The 23,951-nt window shown below is 38.1% G+C and overlaps 1 protein-coding gene across 1 annotated transcript in view; it reads left to right on the top strand.

Moving 5' to 3' along the window:
- Positions 1–23,951, top strand: part of dlg2 (discs, large homolog 2 (Drosophila)) — a 343,385-nt gene that overhangs the window by 28,003 nt on the left and 291,431 nt on the right. The window contains exons 3-4 of the mRNA XM_036594500.1: positions 9,622–9,773; positions 18,685–18,753. Coding sequence (XP_036450393.1) covers positions 9,622–9,773; positions 18,685–18,753 — 221 coding nt within the window. The remainder of the gene's footprint in view (positions 1–9,621; positions 9,774–18,684; positions 18,754–23,951) is intronic.

Genomic DNA, 23,951 nt, shown 5'->3' with positions numbered 1-23,951 from the left:
TACTTGGGGAAGTGCAGATATCAGGCTTAGCTCTGATGCCTGAAAGGGATTATTTGGCAAAAGTCTAATTTACATAGTTTTCTTTTTAACCTGAATGTAGTTGATCAGTCAAGCTATGTTTTATGTCTTAAATTTGCTTCTTTTGTTTTATGCTGGAGCTATGAAGCTAATGTAGCAATGGAAGCTTTTACCAGTGATATTATCAAAGGAAGAAGAGTGGGTTATTTGAGCCAAACATCACAAACAGTTTATTCAGTTTTTGTCAGATTTTACAAGTGATTTCAAATGTGTTTTGAAGCATTAGTCTGGCAATCGGTTTCAGACAGTAGACAGAAGCCTGGTCTCAAGTGACTGAAAGTAACTTCCTGAGAGAGTTGCCAAATTTACCTCAGAGTGGGCAGACTTTCCTATAAGGGCTCTGCTTGTACTTGTCAATCAGCATTGTGCAAACTACATGCCTAAATCATCACATGCGTGCCTCAAACAAACCATGTCAAATTGTTATGTAATGACAAAACTCAGACGTGCTTATGTGTTGTCTGACACTGTATGACTTACCTGGATCTATAAAAATGGACAAGCGTACATTGCATAGCTGTAGTATGAGCAGGTACTTGATGCCTGTATTTTGTTTGTGCTTGTGTCCATTTTTATAGATGATAGTATATCATACAGTGTCAGAAACCACATAAGAAAGTCGTTGTGAAATTATGGAGCAGCTTGACATGGCTTGACGTACCGTTTGCATGAGCTAAATTAGCCCCATAGCTCCGCCGCAAAACTAAAGAAGCAAACTGTGGACACTAAGCATGTCTTGGCTGATTGACTACATTAGGGTTAAGGGGAAGATTGTCAAAAGGTTTTTCGCCAGATTGTCACTTGCAATACATTCACAGTCCACTGCCAGCCTCCTGCCACACACATCTGATTAATCATGCACACTTGAAAGCACTCATAGGCAGGTAAAAAGAGAGGGGAGCTTTCAAAAGGATCAGGACTGCTTGCATGGTTTCATACTTAACAGATACGGAAAGAGAGAAGTGGAATGAGCTGTAATCAGGCCTGAAATTTTGGCTCAAACCTGAGTGTAGTCCGAGAATATTGTTTCCAAAATTTGACTAGAAATCTAAAAATTTTGTTTGAACCTGACCACAACCAACCAGAGACAAAATAAAGCTCCACATTCCTAATAGCACCTGTTAGGTTGGCTTATTTTAAGGTAATTTTAAGTTATTTAGCCACAACAACAGCCATCATCAGATCATTGATTAAAAACAAAGCCTAATAATAAGCTATACTTACATAGCTGGTCATGGTTAACTGAGTTACTGCCAACCACCAGTGATGGTAAAAACTTTTTTAAAGGTGCCACTTCTTTATTAATTATTGATTTATTTCTTGTAAACCGTAGCAAACCATAGACACTATTATTCCCACACATAAACATAATCAAACTTTTAAACATGTTAGGTGAATTGTTGTCCTACACGAATACCACTTTTTTGTACCTAACATAGATGATATTGTTGTAGAAATCTGACAGCTGAACTGCACTGGCAGTCATGCTTAAAAAAGCCACCTATATGGTACTGTGTACATTTTAGGACATCCTGAGACCACAACACCAGGTTTCACACATCAGACAAAACAGCTTCAAGTCTTGGGAATAAAAAACACATGAGCAAACACGTTTTTCTCTCATGCATCAGATGAAACAGTCTCAGCCGAAATGGCTTAAGTTAAAAAAAGGTATAAGACTGGGGAAAGTGGCCACAAACTTTCAGATGATAGTTTATGACAGTGTCATTGCCACATTAAAAATGACAGTATACTATAATCAGAACGTTTACTGAACTGCATGTTTCTGTTCTTTTATTTCACAAAGATTCAACTCACATGCTGTCACTGTGTTTGCTCCAGCATCTGCTTCAAAGTTGAAGTCTCAAAATTGCAGAACGAAAAAGTTTCCCTATTATCACAAACCCAATTCCAAAAAAGTTCGGACAGTATGTGAAATGCTCATAAAAACAGGAAGCAGTTCTTATTAAACTTGTTTGACCTGTATTAAATTAAAAACAGTACAGCAGTACAGTGCACAATATTTGATGTTTTACCTTGTGAATTTTAATGTTTTTTGTAAATATATGCTCATTCCAAATATGATGCCTGCAACACATTCCAGTTGGTACAGGAGCATGTTTGTTACATTGTGTTGCATCACCTTTCTTTAAACAGAACTTTTTGATTGTTTGGGGACTGAAGACACAAATCGATCCAGTTTTGAAAGCATAGTTTTTGCCATTCTACAGTTAACCAAGTCTTCAGCTGCACAATCACATGGGCCCTTTAGTCGTTGTATTTCGCACTTCATAATGCATTACACGTTTTCAATACAAGGCAGGCAGGCCAGTCTAGCACCCGCATTTTCGGATTACGCAGTCATGCTGTTATGACATTTGTTGGTGTTGTCACGTTGAAATAAACTTGAATGATCCTGAAAAAGACAGCGTTATATACATCCAGTATGTGTATGTCTAGCAGCGTTAATGGTACTTTCACAGATGTGCAAGTTACCCACTAATACACCATACCATAATAGACCCTGGCTTTTGAATTTTACACTGGTAACAATCTGGATGGTGTTTTACTTTTTTGGCCCAGAGAACACGATATCCATTGTTTCCATAAACAGTCTGAACCCTTTGAGATACGATGTCCAAACCTGGATGTGAAAAGTCAGTCACATTTTAAGCTCTGTTTAAGGCCCAGTTGTGGATCTTCATCATTCTAGCCATATTAAGCAGATGGAGAATCTGAACTGAAGATCAGTGTGTGTGTGTGTGTGTGTGTGTGTTCATGTGGGGTGTAAGGTCATTGTCTGAATTGTAGGGAACAGGAGGCCTCTGGGAGGATTAAGAGCAGGCTGCTCACATGCTAGCTCAGGCATCTGGTGCACACACACATACATACACAGAATTGTGCTGCTTCAGTGAGCGCACTCCACTCAACATGTCCATGGAGACCAGAGGAGTTTTACTGCACTGTAAGTTGAGTAAAAATTATTTCCAGGTTTTTAACTTTGTCTGTGATGGAGAAATGTTGTAACCAGAGTCAGAGGGTGTCTTATAATGGTGCTAGAACTTCTGTCATTCAGTACTCGTGATAAAGAGCTGTGCTTGTGCCCTATTTTTTTAACAACCATTGTATCTCCCACGTCTCTCTGAGAGCTGAGGATTTGCATAAATTGAAGTCTTTGGTAGTCACATTTGGTGCTTGCCTCTTCTAGTTTATGTTTGTTCGTCGCCAGTAAACGGCGCTTGGAGTTTTATTCATTTAGCACATTAAAGTTTCCTCTGAGTCTTGAGTGGACTGTGATACCCATGTGTTTACTTCTTGCTGTTGATATTTGAAGCACATCCAACATGCTGAGCGTTTGGACCAGCCGGCCGATTGTGGGGAAAAGCCGCTAGATGGATGTCATTAGGCAGCATTTAAATGCAAATGAAAACTCACTCTTTCTGTCTGTGATGGCTCAGGCTCCTGGCTGCAGACATGCTTATATTGTTGAAAGCAGAATGGCTGCTTTGTTCTCCTGCAACTGCAATATGGTTCTGACCTCCGAGCAGCTTCACTCTCATCAGAACAAAACAAAGCCCTCATGCATTTCTAATGCCTTGATTTTATGAAACATGGTAATTTTGTTTCTTGTAGAGCCCGTATTCTGTTTTTGCATTTTTGTAGGTCTGTTCTAAAGGCTCAATGAATCCTAGAAATTCATTCATACCAATCCAATGGCAGTTTGAAACCTGAAAGTGATGGCTAAGGTCCCAGGCTTTTCATATTGCAGTATGGTCGAGCTACACAACATATTGTTTGCAATATTGGCTTTTGCAAAACTGATACCACACAAAGTCACATTTTTAAAATTCTTCTCCAATCCCAAACATTTAAGATGAGTTTTATGTGTGCTTTGATTAATCAAAGCAGTGACATGATCTGACAAAAACCTCAATGCAGGCTTATCTTTAACAATGTCACATCAGGCTTCCACCTATGTGTTTTTAAAGGCCGAAGCAAACTGGCACAACAGAAGTCATCAAACAGGCAAACCCAGATGTTTGGTTGCTGTACCGTATCTGCATGTGATGGCTGGGAAACTGTAATCTACATTGTTCTCTTCCATTTACACTGTTCTAGAATGTTCCTCTCCATTCACACTGTTCTAGAATGTTCTCATGCATTCACAAACTTCGAGAGTGTTCTCTTCCATTCACACTTGTCTAGAATGTTCCTTTACACTGTTCAAGAATGTTCTCTTCCATTCACACTGTTCTGTAGAGTCCTATTCTATGCGCACTGGTTCATTTGGCTTATTGTTTATCTTCTGAATCTTTTAAAACAACTGTAATCATTAGAGTTAATGATGTGCTTAAGTGAAAATCCTTGGCTGAAACCAAAAATTCAGGACACGCTGAGCCAAAAACTAAAACCTGACAATAAATTGAATCAGTTAACGTAAATCAAACTTACTAAAATGATTACATAGACTACAGTAAGTGCCACATCCATGTCCAGCATGCTCAACAACAAAGAACCATTAGTCATCCAAAGAAATGAATTTGACCTTTTCTGTCTTTTGACTGAAAACTGAAACGACTTCTGATCATTTTTGGCCAAAAATATTTCCATGGCTGTAATTTTGGTTCATTGCTAATTAGAATATTGGTGTTTGATGGGTCAGTGTGCTGTGACCTTAATATTTTGCAGGAGTATAACAGCGCAGTGTATTGCATTGTGTCATATTTAATTTTGTAACACCTTATTATATGACATTGGAAAACTGACAGCAAAGGTGTGGTTACTGTGGGTATTTTCTCGTATGTCTACAACCAAAACTGAAACCACAGACTGATGTAGTTCTGAAATGACTCGCTATCCAAATCACTGATTCTGAACTGTCTGACACTTCTGTCACCACATACCCCCCACATGGAAAACCTTGCTTGTGTAAAGGCAGGCCTTATAGGAGGCGTGACATATGGAGCATGGATTTGAGGCTGGGTGACTTCTACACACCATGCTTTGTGGCTTAACGTAACTGTCACTTTCTACATCTGTGTTCATGCTGTAAAATATTGCTTTCCAGATGGTCCATGTGTGGGCCTGCTGTCTTGCTCAAATATGGATCTAGTTCTCTAGGGTCTGCTGAACGTCGTTCTTTGTAGTATTGTGGCTGGATGGTCCACAGTGGCAGGGATACTGAGGTTATAAATGTTCCCTATCTCATTTCTCACTTCACTGATGTTAATTTGAAACAATACAATTTGTTTCCATTGCAGAAAATCAGAAAAAAAAATTACCTGTAATTTGCAAACTTTACTATTACTTGCTGTTGTCTAACAAACTGAAATCGATGTAGAGGCACCAGATGTAGCACTCAAATGTAATGACCTAAACAAGATGGCTGCATTTCTGAACATAAAAAACACTCAAACTGTTCCATCATTCTATCTTTCGTCCCCTGGGTGATGGCTGGGTTTTCCTGACTCATATCCTGCCAAAATTAAGGGTGTTCTTGCTGTCAGGAGCTGTTAAGATAGAGTGGTGATTTGTGCACTTTTTGGACACCCAGGCCCTTGTCAGCGCAGGCTGTCAGACAAGCAGCAAGTAACAACGTGCCCTGTAGCTTACTGTAGATAAAAGAAGCATACAGCCCATGGAACGTATTAGCTGGCTAATAAAATCAGCTGATATTAAGATTTGGTGGATTTATTAGTATCCCATGAATTAGCACTGATTTTACTGATGTAATATAATGAACATATATTTCCATGGTAAGGAAAATCACTCATTTCTGAAAAATCTTAATTTCATGTTCGTACACCACTGTTCAGAGAAACTGCTAAGTAACTAACTGCTCTCTTAGCAAAAATGGTTCTATATGGTACCAAAGAAGGTTATATGGCTTGCAACAACAGTAGTACCTCTTTAGTGCCACATAGAACCTTTTTTTTTCTTTTTTGGTGAAGTTTCTTTAAAGAACCATATACAGCAGGTTAACCATCATGAAGAAGAGCAGTGTAACCATGCAAAAATGAGATGTGCAGTCTGATATATTGGTACATATACGAATGTTATTACCAAACAATTAATTTCCAGTCAAAACGGCCATTAAGTTATTCATTTATAAGAGATATAGATAAGAAGATTAGTGTAAGATAGTCCATTTGCACAAGAGGGGGGAAAGATAAGAAGAAAGAAGTGAAAAAAACTTTTCCATAACTGGTGCTGGTTGCACCAACAGGTCTTACACCTGGTTGTAACTTTTTGGGCTAACTTAACTATAATTATGAGTATCAACGGTACATGATGAGCTAACTACATATTACAAAATATAAAAAAAAGATTTTTAAACTCAAATTAACTCTGATTCTGGTTTTGTTTTATTAGTGTCAGAAATAGCTTTTTCTAATTTTTTTCATGTGTTTGGTAGCCCTCTGTGATAAAGAAAAGCAACGTAGCAAATGTTTACAACAGAAGCAGATGGCAGAGATGTTCTTCCAGAGCTTAAGTCTAATTTCTCCATGCAGAGAAATGTGAAGAGCTGTGGTGTGTGTATATTTCAGGGATGAGTTGATTGGGAGGGAGTCACCCACTGCAAATTACGTCTTTGGATGGTCAGAGCTCAAAAAGGTGGAGGAACTCTTTTTTACTGTGTGCCCACCCCCCTGAACACTCCTATGTTGACTGTTATTTTCTTTTTAAATTTAAACTGTTAAGATGCAGATCCATTAGGGTGACTTTAATCAGACTCTATAATATGATCAGTATGCAAGTATCATTGTTTTACCAGAGGTGGGTACAGCTGTTTTGGTTAGTAACTCAGTATACTCAGCAGCGATCATTATTACATATATTTTCACATGAACTCGCACCGCAAAGACCGGCCTTAGTTGCACATGACATAACTTTGGTTGGTGCAACAGGTGTAAAGTCCTCTCTGAAAACTGGTTTTAGGTATAACTAAGTTAGCAGTTAAGACTCTCTTAGGTCAGACCTGTTGGTGCAACTTTAACAAAGAGTTAAAAAGAAAATGGGACTCCTAACAACCATGCAAGACCCGGTAGATCGTCAAACCTGTCACCGTGAGATAAACAGTAAAGCTTTCATCTTTGAGAGTCATGAAATATGTTTGGGACTGTTTGGATCGTAAAAACATAGAAAAAGAAAATAGAAAATGCAACCAACTTCTAAGACTGAACTTTGAAAGTGTGGGAAAAATGTCCCTGCAGACGTCTTTGAACAACTGAAGTTCAAAAGTCCCTGGAAAAGAATAGAAACTGTGATAAGGACAAAGCGCACTAAACACTGAAAATTTAGTTTTGCACAGTACTGTACTATAAAAGATCTTGTGACTTTTTGGTACACAGTGTTAGTAGCATGTATTGCAGCTTATATTTTCTGACTGTCAGTGTGGTTAGTTGAACGTGCTCGAAATGTATTTCTAATCACACTTCTGACAGAAGTGCTCAAATTAATCTGCTGCTCTACTGTGGCTAAATCTCCTATCTACAGGCCTCTGTGCCCCCCCCCATACCAGAAATGCTTTTTTTAGACACCAACAAATCAATCTAATAAATTGCTTGCATTTAATTTGGTGTGTTGCCGGCGCAGGGATTATTTTGTGTGTTAATCTGAAAGTCCGGTTACAGCAGTGTGCAGTGTGAAAACTGGAGCGAGAAGTAACAGTGTGTCCCTCACACACTCTTGCACTCATTTTCTTTCTCTCTCTCTCTCTCTCTCTGTACAAATAATATCTGTCTGCTATGTTTTTTGATTCTCCTTTGTGTACTGAGGTTTTTGTTTGTGAAGTATGGGCATACTCATTGCTTTCTTTTATTTTTGAATACACCTTGCGTTAACGTGTGTTTTCGGTGATCACATCACATTCGAATTTGAATTGACCGCATTAAAGCTAGGTGTAAACACCCCAGGACACATTGTGAATGAGTTAGATTACTTAAACTACATTCAAAGGTGATGAGAGACAGGTCTTGATGGTATTTAACACACAAGTGTAAGCAGAATGCATTTTTATTATCCTTATACAATGAAATGAAAAGGCTGTTGGAAGCATCCAGGCCAAGCTTGTCCACTCGCAAGAGTAAAACAGAAATGACATATGTGTCGACATGTTTTATGTGAGAAAAGTACAATCGGATTTCATCAGGCCACACTGGGGATGGATTTTAGTGAAAAATGTAAGTTTATCCAGATACAATCTGGACACAACACATGTTAAGGCTTAACTTTCTTATTGGTCAAGCAAAACTTGCAGCCTGTAATTCAAAAAAATATTGAATTAGAGATCCGGTCAGGAAATTGTATCTCTTCATTCATTCATTGTTTTATGGTTGTTTATTGCTTGTTTCTAGAATTGTTTGAGTTTGTTTTGCAAAGCAATAAATTATATGGAAAGGTTCCAGGTCAAAAACTACTTAAGTACTGAGTAATTTACAGAACTACAATGGATCTTCCTAGTACATGCAGCATCTGTCTGCCGAGGAACTGAAGTTGGGTGCTGTTCTCTTTTTGATGCACTCTTGGTTTTAAGTGAAATGATAAACCTCAGCAATCCAGAGGTCTGACCCATCAAAAAGCAGTGGAGATTCTGTCATCAGTGTAACAGAAATGATTTAGGAATGTTAAGGACAAAAATGTAACAAGTAAAAAGTAGATTCATTTCTACACAAATTTACTTGAGTACAAATCCTTTAAAATGTTGCTTGAGTAAATGCAGCTGAGTGAATGTAAGTAGTTACTGCTCACCACTGACAGAGAGAGAGTTGATCTTTGCTATTGCACGGGGTTAAAATCGCTCAAGATGAATCATAAAACATGGTTCTTCATGATTTGGACATAAAATGTGATGTTCTGTAAAGCTGTTGGATATCATGATGATAATGTGTGTAGTGATAAATTGTGATTAAAATAGGGTACATAAGAGTGGATGTGCAGGATTTTCTTGATATGTAAATAAGTCTAATTAGTCTCTCCTTCAAGAAATTATCAAAAAGAAAAAAAAATACAAGCACTCTTCATTATTGTGCTAAATAGTATTTTCTCCTTTTTTATCTGTATAGACCTACAAAAACAAACATATTTTCTCATAACACTCCTCATGGTGATGCAGATTTGACATGAGCATAGCCATTACTGCTTTACACATTTTACACACATCATTTTTACAGGCCATTAGTTCAGAATAGAATGTTTTTGAGCAGTTTATTTGTGCACTGTGAAACTGGTCGTTTACTTGAATGGTGAAGTTACTTGCTGCATGTGAGACAGCACAGTTTAAGCCCAGTGCAGCGAAGCACTTCTTGGTTCTAAGGCCATGTTCCCATCAATCTTATGTCACGCTCCATTCGGTTGTCACAGTCCTTAACTATGTTTTTATCTTATTTTGCAAAAAACAATAAAAATATAATTTAAAGTATCAAATATCACATAATTTTTACAAAGTGTTGCGCAGGTGAGCATTGTGCTGACTAGTAGTCAAAAGTAGTCTTTGTTAAGCGTTTTAAAATCTCTTTCTCACACTCTCTCTTGTTTTTCTAGATATCCAGGAGTTTTATGAAGTGACCCTGTTGAACACTCAGAAGAGCTGTGAACAGAAGTTGGAGGAGGTGAACCACATGGCAGAGCAGTGGGAACACTCGACCACTAACTCTTCAACCACACACCCACAGCCAGCCTGCGCACAGCCAGAGGTGAGAGATAGGAGATACATACATATATATATAGTCGCTCACTTATGCACTCGGCCTGGCCTTTACGCTCATATGCACATATGGTGAAGGAGTAAGAGAATCTTCCCGATGAACTGACCAAACGAGTGCAGTTCTTTTTGTGTGAGTGAGGAGGCAGTCCCTGTGGGGCTGCCGTCCAGCGCCTCTGTGATCACTGCAGCAGGCCCACATACGCCTACTCTAATTCAGCTAAATCCTGTCACTGCATCGCTCCAAAGTAGTGGTAAGGGGAGAATGCTCTATGCTTGACTGAACCATATGGCAATGCAGATACCTGGCTCACTGTGTGAAATGATGGAGAAATAATCCTTGCATTGAGAGTACATTGACAAAGTAATACTCTGAAAGTACTTGATTCAAATGTGTACGTAATTTCCATGTGAATAAAATAGACTACATCAACAGCCCCTTTTACACATGCACTTTTATTCAGGAATTCAATGGAAATTAATCAAGAAGGAATAAAGTGAAAACGTAAGTCAAAATCCCAGGAAGACTGACACAGCAATCAACTGGGACAAGGCCATCCTTATATTTTGTGTAATGGGACTATGACAGCAAATGTGAATGTATACATCATGATAAAATAGAGCTACATGTTTGAATGATGCAAAGCCTGAATATCACCAGTAGAGATATGCTGATAATGTAGCAAGTTTTGAGTTGATGATAGAGCTGAAAGATTGTTTGTTTGTTTTTGTATTAAAATAAGAATTTAAACAAGTGCAATTCAATTGGCCTCGCTCTCTCTGGGTGGGTGGGATGGCCCCTCCTTCTCTCAGTGCGATGCTAGTCAGCGCAGGCGTCTGTTAGCTGACGTAACAGATCTGGCGGTTGGCGCTTTCCTCCGAGCGCGTTTAGCTGTCCAGTGACGTTGCGTGAGCGGCAGTAGAAAAGAAGCAGTGGTTGGCTTCACAGGTCTCGGAGGAAGCCTGTGTTAGCCTTCACCCTCCTAGCGTTGATAGCATTGTGTGATTGGGGGAGTCCTAACTAGCGGGTGGGATTGGAGACGACTAAATTGGGGAGAAAATTGGGTAAATAATTAAAAAAAAAAACAAAAAAAACAAGTGCAATTTACAAATCACAAGAACTGCAGTTTGTATTATAGCCCACATTATTAACAGCATTGTCTTGGCTAAGTGAGGAAAGTTAACCTAAAAACAGAACTTGTGAACTGTCTATACGTGAGTCAGACCAATTAGAATCAACTAAACATCCAGGTGCTGTGAACAACACAACCTAAGCTAACTGGTAGTCTGGCGCACTATGTTCAGCATTAAATGATGCCACTATCACGCTTTACAAGTACATAAGTATATTCTGTCTTCTTGCCGTTCCATAAAATCAACTGCATGTTTCAATAAAAAGAACTTAAAATAAGGCTGTCAAGAGGCATATTTGTTTGTGGTTTCATCCTGATATTGAGTTTAAATCTTGACAGTGCCCTGATAGCATAAAAGTCTGAGTTGTCAAAACTCAGATAAGTGGAATACCATCGTATGCATTCTGTATCTTGAAAATGTCTTCAGGTATCATAACATTATATTTTTGTGATGTTGCTAACATGTACTCTTTTGGGGCAGATGTGTATTCAGTAAGCTAAATTGAACTTAAATAAGTATAAAATATTTTATGCCTTCATGATGAAGTGAAAGAGTTGTGTAAGAGCAAACTTGCACTGACCTCCACACTAGAAATTTGCATTTTGAATGATTTTGATATTTGACCACAAGGAAGGAAAAAATTGCTTTTCACCTGATATCGACTTATTATAATACCCAAACTGGTAACTGGTGACATTGTGCTAGCAAAGTTAAAACATGAATGAAAATGTAGCAACTTACAGAGGTGTAAGCTTAAGGTCACTTCACTTGAGTCACAGAGGCTGCCTTGAATGAGTTAATAAGCTAACACTAACACTAGAGCTAACTGTTGCAGCAGTAGATGGTGTTGACGTCATCTTTTACACAAATGTTTTTCTCTACTGCGGATGAAGATTCGGACTTGTTAGTTTATCAAGGTAACGCAGAGAGCAGAGAATTTTTTCCTTTTGTTTCTGGTTCTAGCCACACTACCTTTGCCTTCGCAATCCCATCCTTAACAGAATGTGTTCTCAACAACTTGTGTTTCATGGTAGCAGAGTACAATATAACATACTTAATCGTAAACACACACAAAACGGACACACAGTACAACTCTGTTAAAACTTAATTTAATTAACTGAATCATTGACCTCTATATTTTCTCGGGCCTCTGTAATGGAACATAACAAGTACCTGTGACGCTTTCGTTGTTCAAATACTTGCACTGGGAACAGTTAACTGAGTACTTGAGTACCTCCCTATCACATACTGTCATCTACACATCTATTTTTTTACTTTGTGCCCTGGTTCCATGAGGCCTGTAGCTTTTTTAAGGAGGCTGGATGATTGGGAAGGTGGTGCTGTACAGTCTGATTTTTCAGTTAAGAGTTTGTCTTCTGGACCCAGAGGAAGGAAAACATCCCAGAGGTGCCAGGAGCAGATTCTGTCTTATGCTTTGTGTCTCTGCCGTCCATACTGTGCCATAACAGCTTCTTGTTTCATTTCCCACCATTACGTATTCTGTCTTGTAGCACATTAAAAGTTTTTAACTTTTAACCTTTGGTAATTCCAAGGCTTGTCGTGTGCATGTGCGTGTGTGTGTATCTGTCCTCCGCAGTGATGTATGTTCAGAAAGCAGGAAGGCAACATTCTAATTAAGGAAAACAGAAACAGCCCTGGCTTTGTGAGGAATACAAATGACTCCATCTGTAAACCTGACAGTACTGCTAAATAACATTGCCTATTGTCAGAGCACTCTTATTGTCTCATGTATTACTTTCTGAGAATGCAGCCTACACAACAACCTAACTAAGTTCTTAATTAGTCTAAGAAATTGGACCAAAACAATATGTTTACTTGAGTGGAATTAAAGACTGGTTAATTTAGTCTGACTAACTACCATGTGAAAGTGCCCCCTTACGCACCTACATTTATTCCAACATGTATAAACCTCCCACTATTTGAAAATATCAGTGACTGTTATTTTCCTTCCATTAATGTATTTTTTTCACGTAATGCTTAAGAGAATTATATACTGATTAGTGGCCAGTTTTTAGTAAACATGTTTTATGTCTGCACACATACATTGACTTGCACAGTAGGATTTTGCATTCTGAATCATTTTGATATTGGAGTGAGACTTAATGAGCTGAAAGCTGGTTAGCCACAGGGAATAGGGAAGAAACACAGTGGCTTTTCCCCTGAGATTAACATATTATAACACATAAACATGATAAATGAGTGAAATTGTGCTGGCAAGGTGAAAAAAATCAGTAGCATGAATGCAAATTTAGCAGTTTACAGAGGTGTGCATTCAAAAACATGTCTTATAATTAAAAAATAGCGTAGGGAAATCTTTACTTTACTTGAGTAACAGAGTCTCTTAATAAAACCAAAGATTTTTTCCAGCTAGCCCAATGCTGTGAATTTGTTTTTCAGAAGGACATAGAGTACCCGAAATATCAATATCATTGGCACTCTAGGATGCCTGTGTGGAAGATATACTGGACAGTTCTAGTGAGAAAACTATGGGTAAATCAACAAAATGTAACATCGTAGAGCGAGAGTGCTACAGTTGCAGAGGACAGGCAGACACTGTTTCTCCCACAAGATGTCAGTGATGAAAACTAGAAATTGTGGTTTCAAGTGTTGGTTCACGTGAGCCCTGTGTTCACATGATAAACACAATGTTACAGAATACATTAAATACATTCTGATGAATCTCATATTGCCCACTCATACCAATAAAATGCAACACAATACACTGCTTTTTATATGGAAAATTAGAAAAAAAATTGACAAATGTGATTCACTGTGATCACAAAATCGTGAGCACAAAATAATGCAATTAATAGCAGTTAAAAGTAAATATAAAGTATGTAAATTTATATTTACTTGCAAATGGCAATAAAGAAGAACTTCCACTCCCCCTAGAAAGTGTGTACTATCTTGGTTTGTGTCACTTGCAGAAAATACCATAACTATCACAAAAACTAAGAATCAGTAGAGTGATCCAAGCATTAACTTGTCCAAATCAGTCTCTAATAGTCTTGCCATTAGTGGCCTGGACCAGAAGATCATATCTTGTATCGTAATCAGTTTCCTATGGGACACTGATTATATTACAGGGTGTCAGAGCTGAAAGAGAGTTCCAGTTTTGAAACATTTACAAGTGCTTTGAAATATTGTATGATCAGACCCACTTTTATATGGTCACTGTGTTTGTTCTAAATGTTCTGCTTGTTCTAAATGTAGTAAAAAGTGTTTAGGATTCTTTCCTTACAATGGTCTAGACTTGTTTAGATCTCTAGTGCTTACTTAACTCAGGGGTTTGATGGCTATGTGATCACACTGTGTCATGCGTAAAGAGTTTTTTATAATGTAGCGACCGTTTTTTCATGCAAACACCATTTATAGGCCTTGGTTGAAATGAGGAGAGAGGAGAATCAGCATTTTAATGTGATATAGCCAAAGACTGGCATTGTTTGTTGATTGATTTGTGTTATTTTCATCCACTAGGGGGGGCTGGCTCTGTTTGTGCACATACTTCACTCTGGCACTCTCACACTAACTGTCAGAGGACTATACAGTGATATCTTGATGAAAGTATCCATTGGGATGCTATGTTTTAAAACTGTAGAGCACAATGACCTAAGGCAAACCCTTTCATGGCCACCTTACAGTCTTTGCAACTTAAAATGCACTGATTGATGACATTAAAAGGCCCAGTGTGGTGCGCTACTCTTTCTCTATCCAGAGCAAACTTCTAGAATGGGAATACAGGCAGATGAATGTACTTAAATTCATCAACCATGGAACATATTTTATAGTGAAGCAGTCACTCTCTGTAGCCTACATTGATATCCAAACAACATAATGTTTTTACTCTGCCTGTGGCATCCTGTGATAGTCTGACAGTTTTCAGAGTTGGATGCTTATGTATCACATTATCATGTTTTATCATAAAAAACAAGAGAAAATCACAATAACTTAATGATGGGTGTGACATAAGGCTACAAAAATTAGGTCATATCAAGGTAACATTAGCTAAATTGTGAACACAGCCATACTTCCCTATGCTTCCCCTTGTTTCTTTGAAAGCTTGAATTGAGATAAGTTAGTGAAAGACATTAAAATAGCTATAAGTAAAATAGCTAATAAGTTTAAACAAAGAGCAATAGCCAAATACACATTCATTTGTTTGACTATAATTTTTTCTGTTAAGCAACATACAATGGAAGAAGTTAAGCATATCCTCAGTCACTTGCTTAACCACCACAGAGCTGAGAGATGAAGATAAGCAAAGATAGCACACTAGATAATCAGTTTTGTTTCCTATCGATGGCCTATAAATATGAATTGTCGTAAATCTATATGAATTTAGTATAAAACTGAAATAACTCACTGATTTGTCAGTCCTGAACTAGATTTATGTTCGTCTTTCAACGTTCACTCACATTGTATCATCACTCAATAAGCAAAAATCCAGTCAGACTCATCTGTCTGCTTATCTGACATAACATTACCTCACATCAGATCTTGGCCTCTTTAGGACGTCCATCGAGAAAAAGGATAAAAGGGTAAAACTCATTGTTAGAAATAGAAAAACTGGAATATTTTAATAAAAAAAAAATTTAGAACAAATGATCACACTATGGTTAATTAAGTAATTATGGTTAATTATAAAGTGATATTATAGTTTTAGAGGGTAGTTATTGAGAACTAATATTGGAGTGCTTGTTCTAAAACACCAGTGAGTATTCAAAGAAAGTAAAGTGCTGTTTAAGCCAGCCCTAAAGTTTACAAATGCAGTAAAATGAATAAAAAGCAGAGATTTTTGTGCAGCAGCCCAGCGTCGCCTGTCATTTGCTGTCTCGCTTTTCATGCATTAGAATGGGTAGGATAATAAATTTATACCAAGAATGTGTGGGTGGGACATGGATTTTATACAAGTGAAAGGCCATCAGCACACGTTAAAAATGACTGTTATGCCATGGCCTGTTCCGTAGCCCATGCTTCAACTAATTGCTAAAGTTGATTCTTTGTTTGTAAAAAAAAGAAGCGTTATTCTTACTCCTGTCATTCTGTCACTGAATATAATGGCAGTGTTTTGATGGAGGTCAGTCTCCTGGGCTGCATGTCTGTTCTGTATTAACCAGGCCATGCATGCTGGGTAAAAATAGCCCAGGGACCAAAGTGGCAAACAAATGAGTTTAGTAACCGTGGCTCAGCAGAGGATTAGTGCTGAGAGATGGCCTGGAACGGGGTCACCTAGGCAGGTACATTGGTCGCCAGTCCAGTGAAGAGTCTTTCTTCACTCCTCTTTGCTCTTCTTCTGGCCTCAAAGATCTGAAGGGGTAGATGACCCTTCAGTCAATCAGTCATTTGTATGTGCGAATGTGTGCTAGAATGCCTTGCTATCACTTATCGTGTTATGCAAGAAGCGTGTGAGTGTGTTAGAGCAAGCAAGTGAGAAGCCGTCTGGCCTTACTAGAAAACATGGCTGTAGATCTGTGTTCCATATGTGCAGTTTACTTGGTGCATTATGCATAATGTTTACGAGCACTAATCTTTCAGATGCTGAATTCTGTTTGATTCTGTAGAAATCATATCACAGCATGTCATTACTGAGCATTCATAAAGCAAAATATTTGTTTTCTTGTGTTTGGACATGAGAATATCACTCCCAGTAGACCCATAATGTGTTTCCTAGCTGTCAGTTTGATGTTCCCTTAGAGATACTGTAAGTAAATGATTTAATCAAAGACAGTTGGATTGAAGTGAATTGAATAGAAGTGAATGGAGAGAGCAGAATGCAGAAACGAATGACCAGAACGTGCTATGGAGACCATTAATTAAGTTAATGCAGTTTGAGACAAGTTTGTGAGGATGTAGGCATGCAGTTTGTTCTATGCTAGTTGCTGGGCTTGACGTTTGTATTGCTTAGCTACATTCATTCTTATTTCCTGTTCAAAAACGATACAACTAACGAATCTTTGAACACTAAATGTGTGATTTATTTTATTTAGTGTAATAGGAAAATAACAAATGTAATTTTTTGCTAAACTATTCCTTTAATAATAACTTCTTAATTGGTGCATTTTGCTGAAAACACTTCTTAACAATGCAAAACTGTGTTCTACCCCTTGATTTTAGAGTCACATTCCAGTGCCGGCATATGCTGGCCATGGTCTGTTCATTCATTGTTATGCCTGTCAGATGTCTTCATGGTTGTGCAGCGGCGTCAAGTGTTTTCCATTCTCATTCAAGGCCACTGAGATGCTCAATAATATTACATAATAATGTCCAATAGATTGAAGGAGAGCAGTCGCAGGCTTCCTACACAGGGCATATTTGAGGCCTAAAAGGAATAGTTCAGCATAAAATTAATAAGTTTACACAATTTCTCCCTAAGCCTAAAAGCTAATCAGCCCAGGCAAGTCTGGGTCTCAAGTTTACTTCAGTTTTGCACTGGAGCTATGAGGCTAATGTAGCAGACAAGAATAGAAAAGCTTATATTCCAGCAGTTAGCATAGTACAAACTACATGCCTAAATTATCATAGATGTGCCTCAAACCAAGGGTCATCCCTATTCAGTGGGATTAGTTTAACATTAGGAGGTGGAGTAATGTAAATTTTACCTGTATTTCTCAATGATTTTAGCCCCATCCGAGTGCTCCATTTTTACCGACTGCACACTCCCACTTCAGTACAGATTGCAGTGCCTTTTACTTTCGAGCAGTAAAACAAGCAGTAGAAATAACCTCAAGTTCTATTAATCCCATGTGAATCAACATAGCAGTTTTACCAATATCATATCCTATAGAAAAGGTTTTTCTTAAGTGTGGGGCACTTAAAAAGCACTTACTTTTGTTCTTTGTGGCTAAAATCAAGCTGATATGTAACGTTACTGTCCTATCTTACAGGTGTAACTTATTACAGAAAGAAAAAAATGATTTTATGCGGTAAAGTTGACTGTTTGCTGTTATTTCCTAAACTAATGGTGATGCTAATGATGCGCTGAATTCACTCCTATCTATGTCATTTATACCGTGATTGCGAATTGGCCATAAACATTACAGACGTCCTGTGGTAAACTGACATTACCTCTCCTCCTAATGGAAAACTGATTCTGTCTGAATAGAGAGGTTGTCTGTTGCCTGGTGTCCCTGGCTACAACATTTCACATTTTAGACACTAAACATGCAGAGCCTGTAGCCTGAGAGTTGTTTTTTTCCCTTAAACAAACTACCAGAGTAGGTGTGTTTTCATTCATTCACAAATAATCATAGCCTGCTGCAGTGCCTGGGCAATTAAAATGTGGCTTTATTGCCAGTGGGAGTGCTGACAATAAAAAAGAGTCAGATAATGATGCCGATTACAAAAGAAAGACAAATTATAACATTCAGAATCGAGGAAAAGAAAGAATTCATGTGGCTGGAGTGTGATTTTCAGAAGCATGTGCATTGTTAAGTGATCTCAAATAAACTTGTTTATGTGGTGTCTGACACTGTATGACAGACAGTTATCTATAGAAACAGACAAATATGCAGAAAAGACTTGGCTACTACTGCTGTTTCTTACTATGCAGCACACTTTTAGTGGCGAAAATGATGTAAATTAGATTTTATTCACCAAACTATCCCTTTAATGCTCCCAGATGGGTGATACTGTTGTATGTCTGCTGCAGTGACTACTGAGAACAGATTAAACAGAAGAAATTAAATAAATAGAACTGCTAAAAAGTTGAAAGACTATAGGATGTATAAATATGTTTTTTGCATGTGCAGGTGATGGAGAAGAGCCACGTGGAGCTGAGTGTGGAGGAATCAGCACCGGACAGCAACACAAATGCAGAGGTGAGTATTCTTTCTGGGCGTACAATGGGGCCAACATGAGCACTAAACAGGTGCAAAGACCACTACACACAGCCACAAATGCTAGAATGGAGGCTACTATATACTACATCCAGCCTAATATATGCACAACACATACACACATGATCGCTGGTGAGTATGTAGAATGCTTCACACCTCCTTGTCCAGAGCAGAAAGCAACAGATTGTCAGCCTGCAGTGTTTACAGTAGGGAAGGCCTCTGCAAAGCGGGTGGAGATCTTTCTCCAGATGCTGTTTTCTTCGGTTTCCTTTTTTCTGGTTGTTGTTAACTGAAGAAATAAGGTATTTGCTATTGTTTGGAGGTGTTGTGATCTAATCTCGCCTCATGTGCACACATGCATTATGTGCTGGTAACGATCAGACTGTTAAGTGTGGCAAGAAAACTGAAATTAAACATTTAAAGGAATATTTTGTCTTATATTTTAATCTAATGCATGTGTATTACGTGCGCAACATACAGTCGATTACCATGGACAGTAATTGAAATAGCCTGGACACACTTCTCTGCTTAGTAAAAGATCAGAAAATGCGTTATCCTGAAATGCATTTGTAATAGAAGACAATGGGCAGATACTGGGGCAACTGAAAAATGCTGAAATATTCCTTTGAAGTGTAATATACTTCAGGTTTATAAGTAAATTACATTAAAGGTTTGGGGACTTCTAGGTTCTTCAGAGGGTTTTAATATATGAGCAAGCTTTCTTTACTTACAGTAACATATATATTACTGTATATAGCTGTTAAACGGCTGTTTATGTCTGGCTATGTTTTGTGAAAACTACAAAACTACAATAAAAAAAAGGGGATCAACCGACAAAAGTAGTGGTGTGGGAATAATGCCATACCCAATGCATTTTATATCCATGTAATGTCAGCAATCATCAGCACTCAAAATCTTCAGCTGTTTACCACCTTTGGCCCAAAAGATTTTCATGTGAGTTTATCAGTAGTTTTAAAAAGCTTTAGTTTAACCCTGCTACACAAAATTGACATAAAAGTGCCAAAGCACCAAATATGTATTCCTTTCTTTCTCTTTTTTATTTTACATATCACTGTTGTCGGAAGAACATCTCATATCTCCAAAATGAAAACTTTACAGGAGAAGGAAAAAATCTACTTTACTTTTAATGTAAGTCAGTGGAAGCATTTTTTTTGCTTTTTTTTTTGGCAATTTCTTTTGGTCCATTTATCCTGACATTTACACACAATTTAAAGGGCAACAGGCATTTTCAAATAATTTAAAAAACTGAAAAATGAAAAGATTGAGATACAGAGTTTTTCAGCAGTGATATTTTTTTCTTTCCTTTTTTTACTTTTTTCTTTTTCTCTCTCTTTCTCTCTCACATACACTAATACACATACTCACACTGAGCTCTGTTAATTACTGAACACTAAACAGCATGTCATCAGCAGCAGGCCTGTGGAGTGTGCAGAGGCACAAACAAGTGCTCCAGATTTAGAGGAGCATTTTGTCTCATTTAAACATCTGCCTCTGCACTAGTAGCTAGTTGTTTATCTCCTGTCTTACAGGTGTGGGCGCAACATGTTTTTGCTTCGATGATTATGAAACGAATGCTTTAATTGCCGTCATGCCACAGGCATGGGCATGTGTTTTTATATATATATATATATATATATATATATATATGTGTGTGTGTGTGTATATATAGTTTATTGTGTCCTTTTTGCAGAAAGATGCTTGGTTCTGAAAATTTGCAAAGTGTTAAATTGTGATGAATGTAGGACTAATGGAGTTATGACATAATGTAATATGCTAATGTACATGCTAATGTGAAAGACAGGGCAATATTTTTTTGTAGGGATGACATGAGAGTGCTGCATATTGTGTGTGAGAGAGAGAATGGGTTGTAATTAGTGAGCTGATGCACTGTGTGGATCCTAAGAAGCTGGCTCGTACTGACACAAAGCCCAGCAGTGTGACTGATGCCTCTGGTTGGGAGGCTGCGCTCTATGCTATTAGCCTGTTTCTAATGATTGAGGATTGAGCTTTGTACACACTCACATGTGCATATATATGTTGTGTGTGTCTTGAGTGTGTGTGTGTGTGGTTGGTGTTTGGATTCTTCTCTGTAGTTCCTCCTTACTGGGAGGCGTGCGGATCTGCAGTAATTGCCACCTCTCGCCCACACACAACACTGATGCCTTCACTGCTCACACACTGCAGCAGACTCACATACACAGACATACAAACACTCACAGACACACATGCACATACATATACAACATACATATATGCATACACACACGCAGTACTGTGCAAAAGTCAGAGGCCATCTTTTGTTTGTTTCATTTAGAGTAAAAATGACCATTAAGTAAAATGAATAAAGGGTGAAAACACTCACTTAAAAGAAAATCACACAGGAGCCTCAACAATTAAATATCATTTTTTCAGTGTTTAGTGTGTCCACATTTTGCTTTTATTTCTGCTTCCATTCCTTTCAGGAGACTTGATTTTAGTCTTTCAAAGAAAGCTGCTACTTTTCCACACCTCCAAAATTAAGTCTTAGTTGGTTGCAGTTTCTGCTTCTCACAATCCAAGTAGTCTCACATTCAGTGATGTTGAGGTCAGGAAGTGGCCTTTCCTCTTCGTTATTCAAGTGGACTGGGGGCAGTCATGGGCTGGAGGTTAGGGAACCAGCCTTGTGACTGGAAGGTTGCCAGTTCGATCCCCTGAGCCAACAGTTCATGACTGAAGTGCCCTTAAGCAAGGCACCTAACCCCCAGCTGCTCCCTGGGCGCAGTGGATAGGGCTGCCCACTACTCCGGGCAAGTGTGCTCACTGCCCCCTAGTGTGTGTGCATTCACTAGTGTGTATGTAGGTGTTTCACTGCACAGAGGGGTTAAAATGCGGAGGTGAAATTTCCCCACTGTGGAACTAATAAGGGTAACTAATCTTCTCTCACTCACTCTCTTTCTCTTTTCTGGAACCAGAAGCCATTGCAGAGGCCAGCTGCCTTGAAATGCTGTAGTACTGTTTTGTACCTGTTTCAGATTGATCTGCTTAATGCTTTCTTAATTCTGGCAGTTCAAGGCATTCAGCTGTTCTATATCCACCTGTCCTGGATACGGCTTGGTCAGGTAGCACTCAATACCCTAACCGTTCTAGACTGAAGCCAAACACACTGTACCTGAACTGCAGCCAGACACCCTGTAATATTGACCTGAAGCAGTGCCAGTAGCTGTAACTACAGTATTCATAACTTGGCATTGCCTTTTCAGGTTCACACCTGCGTGTCCAGCTGCGTGCTGCTGTGTTTAGTCTGAGCATCCTATATACAGCTAGCTTTCAGTAGAAGAGCACTCATAGTATGAGTGAGGCTGTTTTATTGTCTATTGCCAGCGACAACAAAAGCATTTTTATAAGTAGGAGATACATCTGTATGATTTGAATTTGGTGAATGTTATTGTTGTGCGTAGAATACACTACATCTTTTACATTTTTGCCTTGAAACCTGTCAATGCAGAATGTAAATCAAATGTAAATATAACTTCTTACATAACTAAATAATTACATATAAATACATACATATATATGCAATTACATACAAATATTTCGACGTTGTAAATGGAGTGTGCAAATTTCAAAATTACAGTGACGACTGTTGTCTTCTAAGGGTTATCCAGAACTTTTCTTGTCTCTGTACAGCTGAATATTGGTTTCTGTTCTTTTTTTCAGCCTTTTTTATCTGTGGATTGAAGACATTCTGACTGATGAATATTTTACCCTCAGCTCATAGATTTGATACTGCGCCATTATTACTGATCATGTCTTATTTTTACGGGTTAGTGACTGAACAGTCATTTTTGCTCTGTATCACCCACAGCCAGACAACTTGCCTTATTTGCTTCTCTCTCCCTCCATTTTAAAGATGGTATAAATAGTGCTGCTTTTGCTGGCTGGTGGTGCTTGTAGACTTCCTTTAATTATAGTAAGCTAAGCTGCTCTGTCACTGGCCTCAAACTGCATGCTGAGATAGATAAACAGTATTTCAGCTTATTCCAGGTTTAACTACTGAGATATTGAAGTATCTGTTTTAGTGTTGGAATTGGAGGCAGCAGTTTGGGAACAAAAATCAGATTTAAACAATCTCTCCCTTACTCCAAGCATAATTAATCAGTCAGAACACATTTGATATGTGAATGTTGCTTCTTTAATTTTGCACTGGAGGTGTGAGTCTAATGTAAATAACAAATACAAACAATTATGTAATGGAAGTTTACACCACACTAGTTAAATGGACAAAATTGCAGACAAAAATCAGGCTTCAATATTAGCAATGCTAATGAGCTATTTTGATAATGAAACATACTTTTGTCCTCTTTTAGAATTGGCAGATTTTTTCTCCAAACACCGCAATTTGTTGGCTGATCTTTGTTGCAGTTTTATGGTGTAAATAGCTGGAGGCAGATGTGTGCACTCTTATAGTATTTGAACAACTTATTGTCCTAAATAAGTAGTTGCCTCTTTTTCTATGTAGCGTTCATGTTATTTAAATAGGCAAAAAACAAACAATTGAAAAAAGCATTTTGGCTTTTAACAGTTAAACAGCATATATTGATATTCATATCAAATATAATATAAAGTACTGGAAATGTGCTAGTGTTTATAATTTTTTTCATTAAGCCCACCCAGTGTGTGCTTCAGGGAAAAAAAAAGAAAGGCCAATTAAAATCAGTCCAAAAAGTCGTTCATTGGTTAATTTGGCTGTGAAGAAAGCAGAAAGCCCGTAAAAAAACGTGATTATTGCAGAACTGTTTTGTAGATCTCATTATACCACGCAGTGCCAGAGTCCAAATTAGTAACATGGGTCGAGTGAGTGATGATTTAGGTGTGCATTTTGCACAGTGCTAATTGGTGACTGCAAACGCTTCCATTACTATTTAGCTACATTAGTCTTGTAGCTCCAGTGTGAGACGAAAGATGCTAACTTCAGACATCAACATCTTGGCTGATCTGCTACATTTTGGGATTAAGGGAACATTGTGGCAAAATTACATTTTTGCTACCAGATCAAGATTTAATGAAAATGACATCACCAGGTTTGCGCATGTGTGAAACATGCACATGTGTTGTGTCACTGTCCTGTGGGAAATGTGGTCTGAAGGAAGTTAAAACTGTCTGCCTCCATAATGTGATCA

Source organism: Colossoma macropomum, unplaced genomic scaffold (genome assembly GCF_904425465.1).
Source record: "Colossoma macropomum unplaced genomic scaffold, Colossoma_macropomum, whole genome shotgun sequence".
Taxonomy (NCBI): domain Eukaryota; kingdom Metazoa; phylum Chordata; class Actinopteri; order Characiformes; family Serrasalmidae; genus Colossoma; species Colossoma macropomum.
This window is presented reverse-complemented; position numbering and strand designations above follow the sequence as displayed.